At 40.8% G+C, this 16,792-nt stretch overlaps 1 protein-coding gene across 2 annotated transcripts in view; it reads right to left on the bottom strand.

The window, feature by feature from the left end:
- Positions 1-2,188: 2,188 nt before the first annotated feature.
- xpnpep2 (X-prolyl aminopeptidase (aminopeptidase P) 2, membrane-bound) overlaps positions 2,189-16,792 on the bottom strand; it is a 76,523-nt gene continuing 61,919 nt past the window's right edge. For both annotated transcript variants that reach the window (XM_080187591.1, XM_080187592.1), the window contains 7 exons: positions 16,690-16,750; positions 14,959-15,028; positions 12,716-12,820; positions 10,705-10,767; positions 8,229-8,305; positions 5,577-5,675; positions 2,189-2,832 (listed from right to left, as the gene is read on the bottom strand). In XM_080187591.1, coding sequence (XP_080043717.1) covers positions 2,632-2,832; positions 5,577-5,675; positions 8,229-8,305; positions 10,705-10,767; positions 12,716-12,820; positions 14,959-15,028; positions 16,690-16,750 — 676 coding nt within the window. In that variant the 3' untranslated portion in view covers positions 2,189-2,631. The remainder of the gene's footprint in view (positions 2,833-5,576; positions 5,676-8,228; positions 8,306-10,704; positions 10,768-12,715; positions 12,821-14,958; positions 15,029-16,689; positions 16,751-16,792) is intronic.

The following is a 16,792-nucleotide window of genomic DNA, read 5'->3' as shown; positions in this document are numbered from 1 at the left end:
GCAACAGCTTTCAGCTCTGCTCAAAGCAGGGAAATCATACAATGGATTAATGAGAATAAAAATAAGCTACAGACAAGCCAAAGGACAGTAAGTTCTAGAAATCAACAAACAAAGAAAAAGCTCCAAGACTGCTGAAGAAAAAAAGGAACAAAGAAGACCTGCCTTTGGAAAATTGAAATTAAAGTCAGGTATGGGAAGACATAAACTGATGAGGTTGGCTATAGAAAAACCACATATCTAAAGCAATTGTGAAGTTTGGTGTACTTCTTCCCAGTTTTTGAAACAATTTTTTTGGGGACTGACTGCCTGCATTTTTGTGTAGAAGTTTGGACACAGGTTGTAATTCAAGGCAAAAGAGTGCTTAAAGGAGAGTTGGAAAACCTGGATGTGGATCCTTGTGAAAACAGCTGATGGAAGGCATTGGTTAAAAAAAGACTTTGAAGCATGCCTTTTTGAGAGTGAAATTTGAAAACACTGATGTGGCAATCATTTGGGGGTGAATTTGAGGAAAAATCCACAGAAGATCAATTGAGTGGCATCTGCCACTGAGTTTGAGTGGGTATTGTCTGACCACAGTTAGGTTACAGGAACTGTGTGTTTACTGAGAACATTATAACATAAGCTACGTTGAGTAACCTGTGTTATCCTTGAAATCTGTGAACATTTGTGAAAATATTTGGGAATGAAAGAGTATTGTATTTTTGTCAAACGTTTTGTGTTTAATAATTTTTTTGTTGTTTAAAAACCTAGTGGTGGCCCTGTAATTCTTTGTTCCTTTGCATTTTCTAAAAATCAGTTAAAAGTTGTGCTCTTCTGAGCCAGCGGCCCATTTTGCAGCCTTTCCATCCGATGGTAAAACCATCTGGGACCGCAATAATAGGAGCTTGTAAACTAATCAATGTGATGCAGTTATTGAAAGTGAATATTTACTCCTGGATCAGATAGTCATTGTCACCAGTTAATGAAGTGGATGGATCAGTGGTGATTGAATGAGGGAACCATTGATGCCAGGTAGGCAGTTAAAATAAACAGATGCAATACGTCTAAATTTAAAAAAATGTTAAAGTGAATTAACTAAGAGAAAGTAACAAGAGAAGTAAAAGTATTAGATAAATTACTTGTGCTTCTCATTACTAATAACTAATCGAGGTAGAAACTTGACATAATTTAAAAGAGAATTGGATATGTTTTGAACAAGAAAGATTATAAAGGACACAGGAGAAAAGGAATTTGGCAGATAGCTTCTGTTGAAAGGCCAGCACCAACATAGGTGGAATGGCTGAATAACTCCTATCTACGCTGCCAGTTCCTATCCTGTGATGGGGAAAATTATTGATCAGACTTCAGACTTTGACCCTCACTTCAGGAACAAATCACTCCATAAAGAGGAAATGATCAAGAAGCTGGAAGAGATATTTGGGATTAGGATGTTTACCACCTTTATCTTGAAGGGAACTCATTGCTCAGAAAAACAGTTAGCCACATAGTAAGGACACAAAGGCTTAGAGTTTCCACTGTAATGGGGTTTCATCAGAACTTGGTTGGGACTGAATTCCATCTGCCTGACTGACTGTGGCTGAGGCTGATTTAAAGCATTCATGGCAGCTATCTCCAAACCTTTATAGTCCCCTCAAAAGTCACCTTTTGGATAGAGGGCACAGAAATTAGCTGCACCTTTAGCTAATTTCTAAATTAGCTAAATTTAGAGTATAGCATAGTTGACAGCCAGAGGGAAAAGTAACTGCAAGTCAATTTAAGTTTAGCATATTGATTGGCACGGCACTAACTGGTCAGGCAATTTGATCTGAGGAAACAAAAGAATACTGAGAACAAATATACTTGTCCTATATTTTCTTGCAGTCTTCTGTGAATGAATATCCTTTGAAAAATATAAAAATATAAAAAATAGAATCCCAAGGGGAAAGCAGGTATTTCCTACAAAATACCTCCGCATGGGGCTTGGTTTATCAAAGCCATTGCCTAATTCATTCCTAGTTATACCTTTTCGAAGAGAACTGCAATATTGAGTGAGCTTTTCCAGTGATATGGGGCATTGATGTGGTTTACTAAACCATTATGGTAATTAACAAACCTTGATCTTGACAATTTTGTCACAACCTCAATGTCAAAGTTCTTTGGTACAGTACTGGAGACGTCTGAGCCAAGAAAGCTAAGAAACTAAATCATCCCATGGGCACTAATTTAGTTTAATTACTTAAAGTCATATTTAAAGTCAAGTTTAATCCAGTTTAACTATAAATCTTGAGAAAAAAAGAATACCCATAGGAAACATTCCCACGATGTTCACTGAGTACTGCTGCACCCTTCGATGGAACCATAATCTTTGCTGCTGGCCATCTGGAGAATGGCATGCAGGCCACTCTGAAACAACTATTTTCAGTGAACTGAGTTATTTTAGGAAACTGGTAACTACAGCAGCTCTAGGCATCAGAGAACTGACCAGGTTCCCTCGCAGGCAAGTGATACTCTTTTGGAGTATGGGACAGGGATTATGTTTTTAATTGGCCAGATAGGGGTGTAGTTCATATCAAATGTAACTCAAAGAATTTTCTTCTATTTTAAGGAAGGATCTTGTGAGCAGATTATGAAAAGGAAAACTTGGGGCATTTTTTAAAGAAGACTTCCTTGTAACAGGAAGTTTCCCAAAATGACTCCAAACAAATTGATCAATGAGAATGTCACGAGGGCACTGTGTGAAAATGGCTGTGTGTGCTTCTGAAGCCAATCATATTCCTTGATTAAATTTTGTGCTTGTAGTTCAGCAGACATTATCTTCCGGACCTTTTCATAGTAATTGTTAAGCCAGTCAATCTGGAAAATAGAACATTGAGAAGAAAAATAAACTTATAAGTTCTAAGCATTGAGACATCATGGAGATGGCTGAAGATTATGATCATTACAATTGTTTCTGAATTTATTTTTTATTATTTGTTCATGGGATATGGGCATCACTGGGCCAGCATTTATTGCCCATCCCTGAGGGCTTTTAAGAGTTAACCACATTGCTGGGCCTCTAGAGACACATGTAGGTAAGGAGGAGAGATTTCCTTCCGTAAAAGACATTAGTGAAGCAGATGGGTTTTTACAACAAACAACAATGGTTTCATGGTCATCAATAGGTATTTAATTCCTGATTCACCACCTGCCATGGTGGGATTTGTACCCAGGTCCCAGAACATCACCATGGGATTCTGAATTACTAGTCCAATGACAATACCACCACGCATTAACTTGTGCTAAAATATCAGTGTGCTTTGGCTTACAGATTTTGACTGAAGATCTCTGCCCATAAATCCCAAAACAATGATCTACTAACTTTTGGTTTCAGTTAAGATGAAGTATAGAGTAAATTTGAAGCAATTTGTCGTTAGAATAGAAAACAAATCTGATTGTTCATCATGACTGAGAATGATGTAATTTCTGCATGCCTCAAAATGGTCACAGACAGCTGTGCTTCCCTATAGATTATTGAACTGATCCTACTGATCCTACTATGGGTGGCACAGTGGTTAGCACTGCTGCTTCACAGCTGCAGAGACCCAGGTTTGATTCCTGGCTTGGGTCACTGTCTGTGTGAAGCTTGCACCTTCTCCCTGTGCCTGTGTGGGTTTCCTCTGGGTGATCCGGTTTCCTCTCATAGTCCAAAGAAATGCAGGTTAGGGATATTGGCTATGCTAAATTGCCCCTTAGTGTTCCAGGAAATGTAGGTTAGAGGGATAAGCAGGATAAACGTGTGGGGTTAAGGTGGGTGGGATTGTTGCTGATGCAGACTTAATGGGCCAAATGGCCTCTTTCTGCACTGTAGGCTTTCTATAACTAAAAACCAAGCCCTAAACAACAACACTCATTTCCCTTTGCTTTTGTAATTTGCAATGACTTTTAATTTGGTGTAAGAAAGTACTTTAAGAATTTGCTCTGGTATTATCGGTAAACATATTTATTTTGATTATGTTTATACTTTCATTTCACATAATGACTGGAGCATTTCTTTCTTGCCAGGAAAGCCTCAAAGATTCATGCTCATGATTAGATTTTTGGGACAATGCAAGCATAAATGTCACTGAACAAATTAAGGTGATGCTAAACTATCTGCATGTCTCAATGTAGCCTACTTTATGATAAAGTTTAAATGACCTCATTAATTGTTGCAAACTTCTGTTCCTAACTGGCATGGATCATCGCATAGAACTGCAACTAATTTACTATTAAGTGGGCAATCGCATTCAGACAACCCTATAGGATGGCATGCTATGGAAAATTAAATGGGCGCATCTTACTGGCTTGATTTGCTAGTCCATTAACTTGGCGAGGTAGGATTGGTCCTGTTTGCAGACGAGAACAGCTTTGTGCCCAGAAAGGGCACAAAGCCTATTTAATGGAATTGACTACATTTAAATGTAGTTACCAGGTTCAGCATGGCTGCTTCTGCCGTCTCTGATGCTTCCCCCCTCGTTGGTGAGATGTCACAATGGTGAGAATCACTACTGTTCTGCAGTAGCAGGGACCATGTGTCATGGCCACACTGGATGGGTGGGGGGAGTTGGAAGATATTGAAATTGGAAGATATTTAAGTGCCCACCTGGCATCCTGGCAAGTGCCTGATTGGTCACCATATGTGTGCCAGGGAGGCTGGGACCTGAATGGATGAGCGTTTTGCACAATGATGGGGGGGGTGGAGGGGCTAATGCATAGGGGGCCTACACAATTGGTAGAGGGGTATATCTCAGCAACAAGGGATCATGCAAAGGGGACCTGTGCAAGGAGTGATCATTGCAGGGGGAGATATGCAAGGGAGGCTTGTGTATAGGGGGGGACTATACAAGGAGAGGTTGTACAGGGGTAGAGCTGTGCAGGGGTGGGGGGCATGTCGGGGGTCTGCCAGGGGACTCATCCAGAGGATTTTGATGACCGTTTTTGGGTGGGGGGGGACAAGTGAGAAAGCCACCAATGATGGTGGGGAGTTCTAATGCCTCTGTGGGTGTGGGTGGGAGGTGCGTGAAAGTCTCTCGGCTCACTGGCAGATTGGAGCGCCATGCGCAATGGCACCCAAGGTCTCTGAATATGGCTTTCCCCTCACCCACCCTGCCGGTGAGAAGCTTCCAGCTGTCAGAAAAGCTGACAGAGTGCTGGTAGATTGCTGTGCTCAGCTCACCCAAAAGACTGGCATGGCAGACTCCTGCTTTCACGGTGTTAGGATACTTCAAAATTTTTTAGGAAAATTCCACCCTGTCTTATGGAAGGGGTGGGGGTTTTTTTTTAAGATCTGTCTTGTCTAGAGCAAATTTTGTTGGAGAGGACCCGCAATGAAATCAACTTGAAAGTGATCAGTAGTTACTGCAAAAGGCCCGAAATGGGAATGAATTTTATTCACCAGCATTTAGACCTCTCACCTTTACGAATATTTCCACAATAACAGTCCAAAGAGTCTGAAACCAGCCGCATCTGAATCAAATCCGTAGCTCAGAAGATATTAGTGAGATTAAACAGGATTATGAAAGGAGGAGGCAGCTATTGCACCTAAACATCTTGCGAATAAGGCACAAGTAACAACTCACCTGTTGCTTGTTCATGATGGACAGATCGATCAGTTTTCGATCGTACGGAACAAGAGACACATGCTCAAAAGTCAGGTAGGGAACGCCTCCAAACATGTGCTGTATAAATGAGTATTGAAAACAATTTTAAATGATAGAACTGCTTGTGTTATTACTATTTCATGTAACTTTAATCTGGTAAGATGTATTTTTAGCACTGAAGCATCTAGTGGACTAGTTTTAACCCAGATTTTCAATGAAATACTGATGCCAGAATTCAGAAAATCCAAATGTTTGGGCATTTAATATCTGTAATAACACCTGTGATTGACAGGACACTAGTTGTTGGGCTCATTCAATTGGGGATTGGTAATGAGCCACCCAGTTAGAACTCCTATACTAAGCCTTGTATAAAGCAAGACCCTGAGAGGGTCCATTAACCTTTTAGACCCAGTTGGGACCTGTTATGTTCACCACAGGCTTCTGGTTATTGTTTATTTTCATTTTGTGCAATAAAAGCTTGGTTCCTTCACAGATGACTCCTGAAGTTATTATAAAACCCAAATGTAGTTGATTGTGATTCCTAGAACAATTAGCTGTTTAATGAGAATTAGTAAAAATAAATAAAATGAAAGATCTGTGTTAACATAAAACTTTTCAAGACCACCAAATTTTCAAAGCACTTTACAGCCAATGAAGTATTTTTGAAGTGCAGTCACTGTTGTAATGTAGAAAATTCAGCAGTCAATTTGCATACAGCAAGCTCCCACAAACAGCAATATGATAATTGCCCACACAATTTGTTTTTGTGATGTGGATTTGAGGGATAAATATTGGACAGGGCATGTTAACTCCCCGGCTCTTCTTTTTAGTAACACTATGGGATATTTTGGACCCACCTGAGAGTGTAGACAGGGCCCCTTAGTATCTCATCTGGAAGAGATACTAAGGGGCCCTATCTACACTCTGACAGTGGCTCTGACAGTGTCGCACTCTCTCGTTCCTGCACTTGGTTATCAGCCTATATTTTTGTGCTCAAGACCTAAAGCAGGTCCTGAACCCAGAACATACTGATGAGGAAAGAGTGCTCTCGTCTGAACCACAGCTGACATGGGATTCATTGATGGCGGGCACAGTTTGTTGTAAAGTGAAAAATATCGACATCAATCAAAAGAACAGGAAAGCAACTGTCAACATGTGCCGAGGCATTAAAAAAAGTTTATTTTGAACAGACAACAAAAGGAACTGGTTTCCTGCTGCAGCTCTGTCTGCTGCACTTGAAATCACTAAAGTCTCCTGAAATGGCAGAGGCATTCAATTCATTGTGAGGCAGCCAAATAAGAGATGCTGTTTATACAGCAAACAGAATTGCCTTCTCATGTACATAGTCTTTATAAGGAACAGAAATACCTGGTTACGAAGCAACACAGAATTCACTGGAACCCAGTGTAAGTTCTGCAATTACAATGGGCAAAATTTTATCAGTACATCCGCCCATAGTTCATATGGTCCCGCCCAAGGCTAATGGAGAATGCCGTTCTCCGTGCCTCACCCACCCCCAGAATCAGGGCAGGCATGCCAGTAAAATTCCAGCCACCATCGCTTTTTACAGGTTCCATCAAGGCTGCTGTGTGTTTCTGACAATCTCATTAAAGGATTCATGTGAGGTGAGTGAAATCTGCTGTGTTTATAAACTTTATCTGAGGCCTTGTCATAGCTCTCATTTGGACGTGATCTTACCAGCCATTCATGCCACGCTCCCGTTGGCTACAGCAAAATCAGAGAACTTGGTGGTCAGCCAAATCTCCATTCACTGTGGTGGGATGGGAAAATCCCACTGACCTGAGTGGTGGTAAGATTCCAGCAGCTGCCTTGTGTCAAACCTAGATTCAGTTACTGGGAGGGGCAGCACAGTGACACAGTGGTTAGTACTGCTGCCTCACAGTGCCAGGGATCCCGGTTCAATTCCGGCCTTGGGTGACTGTCTGTGGAGTTTGCATCTTCTTCCTGTGTATGTGTGGGTTTCCCCTGGGTACTCCAGTTTTTTCCCATGCTCCAAAGTTGTGTGGGTTAGGTTGATTGGCCATGTCCCTTAGAGTCAGGCTGATTAGCAGGGTAAATACAGAGGGTTACGGGGATAGGGCCTGGATAGGATTGTTGTCGGGGTAGGCCGGGTAGGCTGAACAGCCTCCTTCTGCATTATAGAGATCCAATGGGGGGAATTTTTTGTCCCGCCTGCCACAGGAATCGTAACAGGCAGGGGCCAGACCATGCAAAGGTCCGTTGACCTCAGGTGAGATTTTCCACTTTCAGGGTGAGCACTGCTGGAAAATCTCACCCTACGAGTCAGTTTTTGCCTGTTAATTCCTCCTCCAGACACTAGCTGATAGTAGTTCAAGGATGATAATTCTCATAAGGGAACACTTAATGGCGATCATGTAGTGATGTGCAGACAGGAAGGGATTCTGCACTCTGCTGTTGGTAAATAGAGTTTGGATTTGAGATTCAAATTCAGAATTAAAGAAGAAACGTGTGAAGTGGGTGGTGACTGGCACCAGCCAGGGCTGGAAGTTGCTGTGTGTTCCTAGTGCAATACATTTATAAAATGCTTCCTGCTAATTCAATGGAAAAAAATACTGGAAGATTCAACACTAACAAATTTATAAATGTTACCTTAGTTTCTGCCTTTACTACCATTGCAATATCTTCAATTCGAACTCCAAATTCATTGTCTTCATAATAGCCAGGCTCTGGAAGGTGAAAAGTTAATAAGTATGACATACAGCGTAACAAGCTACCCGTGGACTAGAGGAAGCAGGTGCAAGAGTAGACCTGTTGTTAAGTTATTTTTCACACAAGCTGATCAATTGGATGATTTACATGAAAACCATGGAGACTTTTAGGAAACAGCTAGAGACTGTGATGATGAGTCGTTCTTTTTCATTCCAAATGGATAGTTAATATGAAACTTCCTTATCTGTAGTCTTCTCTTGACCATGTGGACCTTGATTCTGCTAGCAGTACTAAAACACTTGTTTGGCAGTGTGTAGAGTTGATACTTTGTATCAGAGGCTGTGATATGCAGCACTCAAAACATGAACTTGATATCAAATAGATAAAGAAGTGGAGTGGTAAAAGATATCACTGTTAATATGAAGGTTAAAGGGCCATAAATAAAAAAAACTTTGGTCAAAGAGAATTCAGCTAGAGATTCTTGCACTTTGATGATCCATCATTACTTAGGCAGGCAAGGGAGAGATTTTTGGACAGGATTGGGGTTCTGCTGTATCTCCACACCTTTTTGTGTGGGTCCTAAAGTTGTGATGGGAAGGGCTGACACTTCTTTGACCTCTCTGCTGTGCTTATTTCAGATAAGGAGACAGGACTGACAATTTGATATTATCCGCGATGAAACCTATGGCCACAATGCAGTCTTCTGAATGGCAACTGGTTGCTGAGCAATTCATTGCCACTTGGAAACCAGCACACACTGGGTGGAATCTTACCATCTTTGCAATTTTTCTGCCGTTGGAATCAATTGTGGATCCTGACCCCAATGGTGTTGGCTGGTTGCACAATGTCGCAATCTTATGTTGTTGGTAATTAAGAGAGTGCATCTGTGTTTGTCATCCAGTTAAGGATGGCTGGCAGTTTGAACGGCGATCATAAAACCATTGTCAATTGTCGTCAAAACCCATCTGTTTCACTGATATCCTTTAGGGAAGGAAATCTGCCATCCTTACCTGACCTGGCCTACATGTGACTCCAGAGGCACAGCAATGTGGTTGTCTCTTAACAGCCCTCAGTGATGGGTAATAAATGCTGGCCCAGCCAGTGGCATCTCTTTTAATTACCCCATCATGGAGTCACTGGGATGAATGGCCATCAGCCCCACCAGGAGGGGTAGGTGCTGCCTGAGGTGAGCAACTGTTCTGTAGCATTTGGAAAATCATTCATATCCTCAGCTGTCAGGCCAATAGTGTGGAGGGGAAAACCCTCCGTTGAATGGTAAGTGGCAGTAGCGGTGATTCTCTCATACCAGTGGCTCCATGATAGGGTGAATAAAAGAGGTGCCACTGGCTGGCCCAGCATTTATTACACATCACTGAGAGCATTTAAGAGTCAGTGTGATTCCAGAGCCACATTGCATTGGCCCTGGAGTCACATGTAGGCCAGACCAGGTAAGGGTGGCAGATTTCCTTCCCTAAAGGACATTAGTGAACCAGATGGATTTTGACAACAATTGACAATGGTTTTGTGATTGTCGTTAGACTTCAATTCCAGATTTTTATTGAATTCAAATTTCACCATTTGCTTTAATGGGATTCGCACCTGGGTCCCCTACTTGGGTCTCTGGATTACCACTGTCTCTCCTTCCCTGTCAGGTTGATATACAACATATTGATTTCGAAGTTTCCTCCTCATGCCCACTTCTAGCCCATCTCTACAGGGTTGAGAAAATTCCATCCACCCATTCCATCAAGAAAACTGTTATTAAAAAAAATCAACATCTGCAGCATCACGAAAAAGCAAGCAATGGTAACATGTCCTTGTCAGCAAAGTTCCCCCAGTCAAATCAAATAAAATTGAGGTCATATTTTGCAGGGTGCGAGAGGTCTGATGGTATCACTCAAAGAAAATCGGGGAGTTTGTTGATATTCAGCCCAGCATTCTTCACTCAAACAACATCAACCAAAATAAATCATTTAATTTGCTGTTTTCTGGGTGTTACTGTCCATAAACTAGCTGTAACTTTTCCCTAGGTAAGAACAATAGGTGTAATTTTCCTATCCCACCCACCATGGGAACTGTAGCGGGCAGGATCATGCAAAGGTCTGTTGACCTCAGGCAGGATTTTCTGACTTTGGGGTGAGTGTAGCTGTCCGCCCAATGATTGTACTTTAAAAAAAATTAGCTGTAAAATTTTTGAGAATGTGTTAATTCCACCTCTCCCCCCCACTCCCCGATCCCCATCACCCTGGTGTTACTGCCACTGCACCCGCTCCATGCCGTCACCACCAAGCCACCCAAGTACTTCTGAGGTTTTGAAATTGAAGAATTCAACAAAGTAATACTAAATATCTGAGTTCTAGGTTTTTCTTTAATCATCATTTGTTGTTTAAGTAAATTCCTTTTCAGAAATGCTTACCAATAGACGTAAACATTCCCTCATAAAGTTGGCTGGTATGACCACTGCCGATGCCAACTGGCCCTGCACAGAAACAGGAATAGAAGAAAAATTCAGTTTATGTTTCCAAATAAGTCATTTGTGTTATTGCTGATAACTTGCTTACTCTGAAGGTCATGAGTGACCAGTACATGTAATGACTTACCTGAAACATTAGAAATGAATATTTGGGAGTGTGAATTGTCTCATTGATCTATTACATGAATATTGTTCAGTCAGCTCCTTGTGCAGGAATACGTGTAAGAGAAAATGCTTACATTTAAGCTCAGGAATGGAGAACCAGTGACATTGTTATCAGATACAACTTAGGGATATTTTCTTAGAGCTTCCAGCCATTGCACTGATTAACTGACTTCAATAATATAGGGCGGCATGGTGGCACAGTGGTTAGCACTGCTGCCTCTCAGTGCCAGGAACCCAGGTTTGATTCCCAGCTTGAGTCACCATCTGCGTGGAGTTTGCACATTCTCTCCCTGTCTGCTTGGGTTTCCTCCCACAGGCTGAGAGATGTGCTGGTTAGGTGCATTGACCATGCTAAATTCTCCTTCAGTGTACCCGAACAGGCGTTTGTTCCTCTTTAGTAATCAATCTATTCAGTGTCTTGTCTCTATGTAATTGACTGTCCAATCTGAGTACCCATAAAATAGACTGATTAATCAAATAAACCAATGAAACATATTGATAATCCTTTAAAGGGGCATTGCAACAAAAGGTCAAAACATGAAAGGAAACCTATCAAACTAAATCAAAATAACATTGTGGGGCTGATGGAGCACTCCAGTCCTTCCCAGTATCCACTGATTGCAGAAGGCCCTCAAGCCTACTAGTGGGCACTGCATGGTCCCTCTCCAGAAGAGGAACAGACAGTCAGGCTGGGCGACCGCCTCAATTGCCCATTGCCTGGACGTATTAATGGCCAAATTGGCCAGGCCCAGAAATGGGCTTACAAGGAGTTCCAGCTACTTGTCCGCCCCTCTCCACACCAGGTAGTCAATGATCAGGAGCATGGGTTTGAAGTTGGGGAGCAGCACCTTCAAATAATGAAAAAGAAGCTGCAACCTTGTGTAGTCTGCATTAGCATGGAGCACTGACTCCTCAAAGCCACGAAAAATATAGGTAACCTGGCAGTCTGTGAACCATCTTAAACTACAGTTGTAGGGCACTGCTGAGTGCAATATTCTCCATGCAAATCTTTGATTCAATCTTTTATGAAAGGTACTTCTCTAGTCAGAAATTTGTGTGCATTGTATGATGTCTTTAAATGTGATTCTCCACTGACAGGAAAAATCAAACATGTACCCCTTTGATTCTGCGATTGTTCCTGATAACTTTGCAAGTTTAATTACCTTTGAGTGAAAATCTGAATTCTCTTCTTACTCCAACACATTAATTTTAAACAAAAACAGAAGCAGGTCTAATAGTATCTGTGGAGAGAGAATAGAGTCAATGTTTTGAGTCTGGATGATCCTTTGTCAAAACTCTGATGAAGGGTCTAGCGAAAGGTCCCTGGACTCAAAACATTGGCTCAATTCTCTTTCCACAGATGCTGTCAGAGCTGCTGAGATTTTCCAGCATTTTTCTGTTTTGTTTCTGTTTTTGTTTCAGAATTCAGCATTCACCATATTTGGCTCGTGCTTGCTTGTGTATTAATTTTAACTTGACTTGGCTTTACAAACCTTCACCACAATGAAGCATTGCCTGAATCAGTTTCATTGTTTCCCTTCATAATGCTGAAAATTTCTTACTGCCAAATGCTTTTGTAATGAGGTGTTAACTTTCTAGTATTTTGGAATGCACGGAAAGAAAGGCCTGCATTTATGTAGCACCTTTTATGACCACAGAATGTTCCAAAGTGTTTTACAGTCACTGAACCATTTTTGAAGTGTTGTCATTGTTGCAATGGAGAGGGTATTTGGTATGTGTCTATTTGGTCAACAAAGTGGAAGTGTAATGATTAATAGTTTGAACATACATTCATGAATGCCGAGGAAGTTGCCGATTCCGTGTCCAGTTCCATGCTTGTAGTTCAGTCCTGCCTCCCACAAAGCATGTCGGGCCCATACATCAAGGACATCGCCTAATGGCAAACAAATTATTAATATAAAATGCAATTTTTATATTTGAGTTCAGAAGCACCATTTGAGATTTTAAAAAGGTCCAACAAACATATCTGCCAGGAATGCATTTATTTGTCTCACAAATTAAGCAAAGATCATGTGTAAAGTGCACTATATTTTGGTTTATATTTATTGATGGGCTCCCAGGTGTAATGGTTAGCTTTCATGGTCCATTATATGTGCAATAATTGGTACTGGAGAACATTGATTTCCTCAGTAACTCAGAAAATCAGGAGGTGAGTTATATAACACCAACATATTTGCATTTATATAGTATTTTTAATGTATTAAAACACCCCAATGTGCTTCCACACGAGCATTATCAGATAAAATTGGGCATGGAACACGTATGGACACTGTGGAACAGATGAACAAAATTTTGATCAAGAGCTCATTTTATAAGAAGCATCTTAATGGATCAGAGATACAAAGAAACCCCCAGAGTTAATTCCTAGTCAGCTGTTTTCAACTGGGTGACAGCCAGGTGTTATGATTAACCTCAGTTCCCTTAGGTTAAGGAGATGAAAGTCAGCTGTGGAGTTTCTTCATTATTACCAATCAATTTGTGCTGTAGGTGTACCTATAGGCACTGCATATGAATAGTTCGCTGTCACTAGTAAAAGTCATACAAAAGGTAATGAGCACTTAGGTACTAAATTTCTTCAACAGAAAGCCAACTCCTTCAGATGAATTGAGCACAGCACTGATACAGCAAATTAAACTGGAGTATGGTTTGGGAGTTGCAATCTCTTCTCCAATTGAGTGTTATAAATCACTTCAGTTTGCTGAAAGAGATTTACTGATCAATTCAGAAAAATAAGAACATATAGCAAGAACCCCCCCTGATCCAGAGGCTGGTTAACAGGGATTTTCTATTGCATGCAACAGTGTAAAAAAGCAGTGGGATAAAGGCCTATGTGGTGAAGTGGAAATGGTAGAATGGGCAAGTACAGGCATTATGAAACTCAGATAAAAACTTTCCCAAGAAAAGCTACTATGAAATGTTTAAAAAGAAAGTGAATGATTTTGCTTTATGGTGAGTTTGTGAAAACACTTTCAAGAAGTCCTTGCTTACAAGTGTGTCCCTCAACAAAATGTCAGTTGTACTGCTGACCAGTTCATAGCAATATCTTTGATCACGGACTCTTCCGGATAGTATGATGGATTACTCCCAAGACATTATTCTAGTAGAATAGGCTGGGATTACCCCAGAGCTTTTCACTATTGTGTCAACGAATGGATTGGAGATAGGATAGGCAGGACTTAAAGTAAACAGTTTGGCCGTAATTTTATCACCGTTCACACCAGTGGGATTTTCCCATCGTGCTGCAGTGAACAGAGATTTGGCTGGCCACCAAATCCTCCGACCTCACTGCAGTGGGAAAGTGGCATGAATGGCAGGTATCCACCCTCGATCTTATTAGAAGCTGAATCTATCTACTCAGCAATCAGAAACTGTTTAAACAGCACACTATGGCAAACCATCTACCGGATCTGTTTAAAAAGAGTTGCACCAAACTGTCCACAACATCTCACGATAAATGCAAGGTAATTTCTCCAGTAAAAAGTGGAAGATAGTAATGTAATACAAATTAACTATTCCTTCACAAAAATGTAATGAGTGAAGTATAATTATAGACCAATTCTGCGCATGAAATCAATCCTAGGCATTCCAGACACGATTCATTGGCTAATTTTCCCAATGGCCTCCATTTTGGGAAAATAGGTGTAAGAGACAGAAACCCTAGTAACATAAAAAAAATGTTTGGATGCACTTGTTAACTTACAAGGCTATGGACCATGATCTGGAAAGTGGGATTTGACTGGATGGGTACTCATCAACTAGCCTGAACATGATGGGCTGAGTGGCCTCCTCCCATGTTGTAAACTTCTATGATTCTGATCAGGAATAGTGTTATCATTATCTGTAGCCAAATTATTGGACTGACTTTAAAAATGCATGCCACCAGCAGATGAGTGGTTGAAGCATTATAAATAATGTGCCCAAACTTCTCTTATGTAACAGTCAGCAGGCAAAGCTCCTAGATTATAGCACACATTCAGAACTTAGACCTGCCTCATTCCATTACTGCCTTACCAACTGTTCCAGCGGGGAAGATGGATCGAGCTAGGTCAATATGCCCCATCAACACTCGAGTGTACGCTTCCTAATAAACGCACAAAAGGAAACCATTTGTTAAAGGATAAGATCATTCCGCATCTATAAATTTGAGTGAGATTTAACTGTGTTACTTGAGGAAATCGGCCATTTTAATTAAATGCAACTGATTTAGATGTTTTGGCATCATTTCAAAGCACAGCCCAAGAAGTAATTGTTGAACACTTCCTCCTGTGAGAATATCTGAATAAAACCATCAAACTTTTTCTAAATCATTAAACATTGTTACAATTTATAAAAAATATGAAAATTTAATGTAAAAATTTAAGAGACGATGCAAACAAAACTTTTTTTAATGAGTGGAGGAACAGGTGCCTGCAGTTACATTAATTTTTAAAGGAAGGATTCCAGGTGGAGAAAAGCATTAAGGAGTAAATGGGATTCCTGAATTAATATGCAAAACATGGAATACAATATCAAAAAGGCGATGATGAATTCATGCAAGACTTTGGCTGAGCTGTAGTTGGAATGCTAGAGGCATTTTGAACATCTTATTATAGGAGAGATGTTGGAGTTATGAGGTCTCCAGTAATGAGGGCAGATTAGGGTTGATGTGACAGCTTGCCGGCTTTTTTGTCCAGGTATGCAAAATAGTTATTGTGGAGCAGAAATTTACAGTCTATCCTATCATTTGAAGGCTGATTCTGGCCTTGGGTAACTGTGTGGAGTTTGCATATCCTCGTGTCTGCATGGGTTTCCTTCCGAAGCTCAGGTTTCCTCCCGCTGTCTAAAGATATGCAGGTTCAGTGGATTGGCCAAGCTAAATGTGCAGGGTTATGGGGTGTAAGATGCTCTTTCGGATAGTTGGTGCAGACCTGATTGGCTGAATGGCCTCCTTCTGAATTGTAAGGACTCTGTGAGTCCATGGAATTCTAAGGATTCTAATTGTTAACTTAGAAGCCAAGAGGATATATTCCACAGAAGAGTAGCATTAAAAAAAATCTAATAGATGTAATCAAATTTATAGAAGGGATTACTAGGGTAAAATATGGGCCCAGAAGGTGGTTCACCTGGATTTAAATTTCAAGACGCATCCTTCCCTGACTTCTAGCACTGCCTGAACTTTGACAGAATCAGAGATGTTAAGATTTTGATGCTAATGATAAGGTGGAGGTGCAGGTGAATCATTTTGCTCCTCTGCATGAGACTGGGAACAGAACATTAATATCTGGGACTAAACCAGAGAAATAATAATCTCTCTTCTGGAAAGCAATGTCCCATGCAATTGCATTTGTAAAAGAAATACCATTTTTAAAAACGCAGCATTTTCTTTGGGAATTGAGTTTGATCCTGGTCTGGATCGCTGGCACATTTTCAGTGGAGGGAGTATTGTTAGACATTGAATGGGAACCTTGGTTGATTTTTCACTCTATAGATAGTGGCGGTTAAGATCTGCTCTATCACATCTATTGTCATCTGAGCCTGGATCAGTTTAACTCAATTACAGGTTAAGGAGTGAAATGGGAACTTTCCTGTTCTGTATGGTTGGCTTCATATCGTGCTGTGTATTTAAGAACTGAGGCAGTGGGAAGCTGAAGAGAAATGAGCTTAACTTCAGGCTCCAGTTCTGTGATCACAGTCTTAATGATCATGTTAACTTAAATCTGCAAAAGGAAATGCTTATACAGACAAATTTGTAGACTCACGTACCTTCTGAAAATTGGTGGGGGTTCCCCAGTGTAAAGTGCGGGTTATATCAGTTGTTCCATCCCTAGGTTTTAATATGAAGTCACAATGTTTAAAGAAGATTGAC

This window comes from Carcharhinus amblyrhynchos, chromosome 4 (genome assembly GCF_965287045.1).
Source record: "Carcharhinus amblyrhynchos chromosome 4, sCarAmb.v2.hapA, whole genome shotgun sequence".
In the NCBI taxonomy this organism is placed as follows: Eukaryota; Metazoa; Chordata; class Chondrichthyes; order Carcharhiniformes; family Carcharhinidae; genus Carcharhinus; species Carcharhinus amblyrhynchos.
The sequence above is the reverse complement of the archived record's forward strand: the minus strand, read 5'-3'. Positions and strand labels throughout refer to the sequence as shown.